General features: G+C 56.4%; 1 protein-coding gene across 1 annotated transcript in view; it reads left to right on the top strand.

The window, feature by feature from the left end:
- Window positions 1–155, top strand: part of LOC106898241 (ryanodine receptor 1-like) — a gene marked incomplete at its 3' end in the record, with an annotated part of 14,229 nt that extends 14,074 nt beyond the window's left edge. The window contains exon 9 of the mRNA XM_014959377.1: window positions 18–155. Within this exon, the coding sequence (XP_014814863.1) occupies window positions 18–155 (138 nt within the window). The remainder of the gene's footprint in view (window positions 1–17) is intronic.
- Window positions 156–6,405: the final 6,250 nt, after the last annotated feature.

Here is a 6,405-nt window from a genome sequence, read left to right as displayed (position 1 = left end):
CACCCCACTCCCCCCAGACGGAGCACCCCTACAAGTCCAAGAAGGCCGTTTGGCACAAGCTCCTCTCCAAGCAGCGGCGCCGGGCGGTGGTGGCCTGTTTCCGCATGACCCCCCTCTACAACCTGCCCCGGTGCGGCACTGGGAGCAACTGGGAGGCACTGGGAGGCACTGGGAGGCACTGGGAGGCACTGGGAGGCACTGGGAGGCAACTGGGAGACACTGGGGGTAACTAGGAGGCACTGGGAGGCACTGGGAGGCAACTGGGAGACACTGGGGGTAACTAGGAGGCACTGGGAGGCACTGGGAGGCAACTGGGAGACACTGGGGGTAACTAGGAGGCACTGGGAGGCACTGGGAGGCAACTGGGAGACACTGGGGGTAACTAGGAGGCACTGGGAGGCACTGGGAGGCAACTGGGAGGCAACTGGGAGGCATTGGGGGCAACTGGGAGGCACTGGGAAGCACTGAGGGCAACTGGGAATGGTTTGGAGGGCACCGAGGGCAACTGGAGGGCAACTGGGAGGCAACTGGGAGGCACTGGGAGGCACTGGGGGTAACTGGGAAGCCTCTGGGGGCAACTGGGAGTAACTGGGAGTAACTGGGAGTAACTGGGAGTAACTGGGAGTAACTGGGAGTAACTGGGAGTAACTGGGAGTAACTGGGAGTAACTGGGAGTAACTGGGAGTAACTGGGAGTAACTGGGAGTAACTGGGAGTAACTGGGAGTAACTGGGAGTAACTGGGAGTAACTGGGAGTAACTGGGAGTAACTGGGAGTAACTGGGAGTAACTGGGAGTAACTGGGAGTAACTGGGAGTAACTGGGAGTAACTGGGAGTAACTGGGAGTAACTGGGAGTAACTGGGAGTAACTGGGAGTAACTGGGAGTAACTGGGAGTAACTGGGAGTAACTGGGAGTAACTGGGAGTAACTGGGAGTAACTGGGAGTAACTGGGAGTAACTGGGAGTAACTGGGAGTAACTGGGAGTAACTGGGAGTAACTGGGAGTAACTGGGAGTAACTGGGAGTAACTGGGAGTAACTGGGAGTAACTGGGAGTAACTGGGAGTAACTGGGAGTAACTGGGAGTAACTGGGAGTAACTGGGAGTAACTGGGAGTAACTGGGAGTAACTGGGAGTAACTGGGAGTAACTGGGAGTAACTGGGAGTAACTGGGAGTAACTGGGAGTAACTGGGAGTAACTGGGAGTAACTGGGAGTAACTGGGAGTAACTGGGAGTAACTGGGAGTAACTGGGAGTAACTGGGAGTAACTGGGAGTAACTGGGAGTAACTGGGAGTAACTGGGAGTAACTGGGAGTAACTGGGAGTAACTGGGAGTAACTGGGAGTAACTGGGAGTAACTGGGAGTAACTGGGAGTAACTGGGAGTAACTGGGAGTAACTGGGAGTAACTGGGAGTAACTGGGAGTAACTGGGAGTAACTGGGAGTAACTGGGAGTAACTGGGAGTAACTGGGAGTAACTGGGAGTAACTGGGAGTAACTGGGAGTAACTGGGAGTAACTGGGAGTAACTGGGAGTAACTGGGAGTAACTGGGAGTAACTGGGAGTAACTGGGAGTAACTGGGAGTAACTGGGAGTAACTGGGAGTAACTGGGAGTAACTGGGAGTAACTGGGAGTAACTGGGAGTAACTGGGAGTAACTGGGAGTAACTGGGAGTAACTGGGAGTAACTGGGAGTAACTGGGAGTAACTGGGAGTAACTGGGAGTAACTGGGAGTAACTGGGAGTAACTGGGAGTAACTGGGAGTAACTGGGAGTAACTGGGAGTAACTGGGAGTAACTGGGAGTAACTGGGAGTAACTGGGAGTAACTGGGAGTAACTGGGAGTAACTGGGAGTAACTGGGAGTAACTGGGAGTAACTGGGAGTAACTGGGAGTAACTGGGAGTAACTGGGAGTAACTGGGAGTAACTGGGAGTAACTGGGAGTAACTGGGAGTAACTGGGAGTAACTGGGAGTAACTGGGAGTAACTGGGAGTAACTGGGAGTAACTGGGAGTAACTGGGAGTAACTGGGAGTAACTGGGAGTAACTGGGAGTAACTGGGAGTAACTGGGAGTAACTGGGAGTAACTGGGAGTAACTGGGAGTAACTGGGAGTAACTGGGAGTAACTGGGAGTAACTGGGAGTAACTGGGAGTAACTGGGAGTAACTGGGAGTAACTGGGAGTAACTGGGAGTAACTGGGAGTAACTGGGAGTAACTGGGAGTAACTGGGAGTAACTGGGAGTAACTGGGAGTAACTGGGAGTAACTGGGAGTAACTGGGAGTAACTGGGAGTAACTGGGAGTAACTGGGAGTAACTGGGAGTAACTGGGAGTAACTGGGAGTAACTGGGAGTAACTGGGAGTAACTGGGAGTAACTGGGAGTAACTGGGAGTAACTGGGAGTAACTGGGAGTAACTGGGAGTAACTGGGAGTAACTGGGAGTAACTGGGAGTAACTGGGAGTAACTGGGAGTAACTGGGAGTAACTGGGAGTAACTGGGAGTAACTGGGAGTAACTGGGAGTAACTGGGAGTAACTGGGAGTAACTGGGAGTAACTGGGAGTAACTGGGAGTAACTGGGAGTAACTGGGAGTAACTGGGAGTAACTGGGAGTAACTGGGAGTAACTGGGAGTAACTGGGAGTAACTGGGAGTAACTGGGAGTAACTGGGAGTAACTGGGAGTAACTGGGAGTAACTGGGAGTAACTGGGAGTAACTGGGAGTAACTGGGAGTAACTGGGAGTAACTGGGAGTAACTGGGAGTAACTGGGAGTAACTGGGAGTAACTGGGAGTAACTGGGAGTAACTGGGAGTAACTGGGAGTAACTGGGAGTAACTGGGAGTAACTGGGAGTAACTGGGAGTAACTGGGAGTAACTGGGAGTAACTGGGAGTAACTGGGAGTAACTGGGAGTAACTGGGAGTAACTGGGAGTAACTGGGAGTAACTGGGAGTAACTGGGAGTAACTGGGAGTAACTGGGAGTAACTGGGAGTAACTGGGAGTAACTGGGAGTAACTGGGAGTAACTGGGAGTAACTGGGAGTAACTGGGAGTAACTGGGAGTAACTGGGAGTAACTGGGAGTAACTGGGAGTAACTGGGAGTAACTGGGAGTAACTGGGAGTAACTGGGAGTAACTGGGAGTAACTGGGAGTAACTGGGAGTAACTGGGAGTAACTGGGAGTAACTGGGAGTAACTGGGAGTAACTGGGAGTAACTGGGAGTAACTGGGAGTAACTGGGAGTAACTGGGAGTAACTGGGAGTAACTGGGAGTAACTGGGAGTAACTGGGAGTAACTGGGAGTAACTGGGAGTAACTGGGAGTAACTGGGAGTAACTGGGAGTAACTGGGAGTAACTGGGAGTAACTGGGAGTAACTGGGAGTAACTGGGAGTAACTGGGAGTAACTGGGAGTAACTGGGAGTAACTGGGAGTAACTGGGAGTAACTGGGAGTAACTGGGAGTAACTGGGAGTAACTGGGAGTAACTGGGAGTAACTGGGAGTAACTGGGAGTAACTGGGAGTAACTGGGAGTAACTGGGAGTAACTGGGAGTAACTGGGAGTAACTGGGAGTAACTGGGAGTAACTGGGAACCCCTGGAGAGCCTCTGAGAGCCCCTGGGGGTAATTGGGATGCCCCTGGGGGCAACTGGGAGTAACTGGGTGCAACTGGGAACCCCTTGGGAGCCTCTGAGGGTAACTGGGAAGCCTCTTGGATGTCCCTGGGTGCAACTGGGAACCCCTGGAGAGCCTCTGGGGGCAACTGGGGGTAACTGGGAGCTCTTTGGAGCCCCTGGGGGCAACTGGGAAGCCTCTGAGGGCAACTGGGATGCTCCTAGGGGCAACTGGGTGCAACTGGGAACCCCTGGAGATCCTCTGGGAGCCCCTGGGGGCAACTGGAACGCCCCTGGGGGCAACTGGGGGCAACTGGGAAGCCTCTGGGGGCAACTGGGAGTAACTTGGACACCCCTGGGGGTAACTGGGAGTAACTGGGAACCCCTGGAGATCCTCTGGGGGCAACTGGGAGTAACTGGGACACCCCTAGGGGCAACTGGGAGTAACTGGGAGTAACTGGGAATCCCTTGGGGATAACTGGGTGCAACTGGGAACCCCTGAAGAGCTTCTGAGGGCAACTGGGACGCCCCTAGGGGCAACTGGGAGTAACTGGGAACCCCTGGGGGCAACTGGGTGTAACTGGGAATCCCTTGGTAGCCTCTTAGGGTAACTGGGAAGCCTCTGGGATACCCCCGGGGGCAACTGGGAGTAACTGGGAGTAACTGGAAATCCCTGGAGATCCTCTGGGGGCAACTGGGAGTAACTTGGACACCACTAGGGGCAACTGGGAGTAACTGGGAGTAACTGGGAACCCCTTGGGAGCCTCTGAGGGCAACTGGGAAGCCTCTGGGGGTAACTGGGACGCCCCTGAGGGCAACTGGGAGTAACTGGGACACCCCTGGGGGTAACTGGGAGTAACTGGGGGCAACTGGGTGTAACTGGGAGTAACTGGGAGTAACTGGGAGCCCTTTGGAGCCCCTGGGAGCCCCTGGGGGCAACTGGGCATAACTGGGATGCCCCTGGGTGTAACTGGGAACCCCTTGGGAGCCCCTGAGGGTAACTGGGACGCCCCTGGGGGCAACTGGGGGTAACTGGAAACCCTTTGGGAGCCCCTGCGGGTAACTGGGACACCCCTAGGGGCAACTGGGAGTAACTGGGAGTAACTGGGAACCCTTTGGGAACCCCTGGGGGTAACTGGGACGCCCCTGGGCGTAACTGGGTGCAACTGGGAACCCCTTTGGAGCCTCTGAGGGCAACTGGGATGCCCCTAGAGGCAACTGGGAGTAACTGGGAGTAACTGGGATCCCCTTGGGAGCCTCTGGGGGTAACTGGGAGTAACTGGGATCCCCTTGGGAGCCTCTGGGGGCAACTGGGAGTAACTGGAAATCCCTGGAGATCCTCTGGGGGCAACTGGGAGTAACTTGGACACCACTAGGGGCAACTGGGAGTAACTGGGAGTAACTGGGAATCCCTTTGGGAGCCCCTGGGGGCAACTTGGACACCCCTAGGGGCAACTGAGGGCAACTGGGATGCCTCTGGGGGCAACTGGGAGTAACTGGGAGTAACTGGGATCCCCTTGGGAACCCCTGGGGGTAACTGGGATGCCCCTGGGGGTAACTGGGAGTAACTGGGATGCCCCTGGGTGTAACTGGGAACCCCTTGGGAGCCTCTGAAGGCAACTGAGACGCCCCTAGGGGCAACTGGGAGTAACTGGGAGTAACTGGGAGCCCCTTGGGAGCCCCTGGGGGCAACTGGGAGCTCTTTGGAGCCTCTGAGGGCAACTGGGACACCCCTGGGGGTAACTGGGAGTAACTGGGAGTAACTGGGAATCCCTTGGTAGCCTCTGAGGGTAACTGGGAAGCCTCTGGGACGCCCCTGGGGGCAACTGGGGGCAACTGGGAGCCCCTTGGGAGCCCCTGGGGGCAACTGGGAGTAACTGGGAGTAACTGGAAATCCCTTGGGAGCAACTTGGACACCCCTGGGGGCAACTGGGGGTAACTGGAAACCCCTTTAGATCCTCTGGGGGCAACTGGGACACCCCTAGGGGCAACTGGGAGTAACTGGGAACCCCTGGAGAGCCTCTGGGGGCAACTGGGAGTAACTGGGAACCCCTTTAGGTCCTCTGGGGGCATCTGGGAAGCCCCTAGGGACAACTGGGAGTTAACTGGGAATCCCTTGGGAGCCCCTGGGGGCAACTGGGAGTAACTGGGGACCCCTGGAGAGCCTCTGAGGGCAACTGGGGACAACTGGGGGTAACTGGGACGCCCCTGGGGGCAACTGGGAGTAACTGGGAACCCCTTTAGATCCTCTGGGGGCAACTGGGGGTAACTGGGATGCCCCTGGGGGCAACTGGGAGTAACTGGGAACCCCTTTAGATCCTCTGGGGGCAACTGGGGGTAACTGGGATGCCCCTGGGGGCAACTGGGATGCCCCTGGGGGCAACTGGGAGTTAACTGGGAATCCCTTTAGATCCTCTGGGGGCAACTGGGACACCCCTAGGGGCAACTGGGAGTAACTGGGAATCCCTTTGGAGCCTCTGAGGGCAACTGGGATGCCCCTAGAGGCAACTGGGAGTAACTGGGAGTAACTGGGATCCCCTTGGGAGCCCCTGGGGGCAACTGGGAGTAACTGGGAGTAACTGGGAACCCCTTGGGAGCCCCTGAGGGTAACTGGGTGCAACTGGGAACCCCTTTAGATCCTCTGGAGGCAACTGGGACACCCCTAGGGGCAACTGGGACGCCCCTGAGGGCAACTGGGAGTAACTGGGACACCCCTGGGATGCTCCTGGGGGCAACTGGGTGCAACTGGGAAGCCTCTGGAGGTAACTGGGAGTAACTGGGAGTAACTGG

This window comes from Calidris pugnax, unplaced genomic scaffold (assembly GCF_001431845.1).
Source record: "Calidris pugnax isolate Ruff unplaced genomic scaffold, ASM143184v1 scaffold467, whole genome shotgun sequence".
In the NCBI taxonomy this organism is placed as follows: domain Eukaryota; kingdom Metazoa; phylum Chordata; class Aves; order Charadriiformes; family Scolopacidae; genus Calidris; species Calidris pugnax.
Note: the sequence above shows the minus strand (reverse complement) of the source record. Positions and strands in the feature narration are given on the sequence as shown.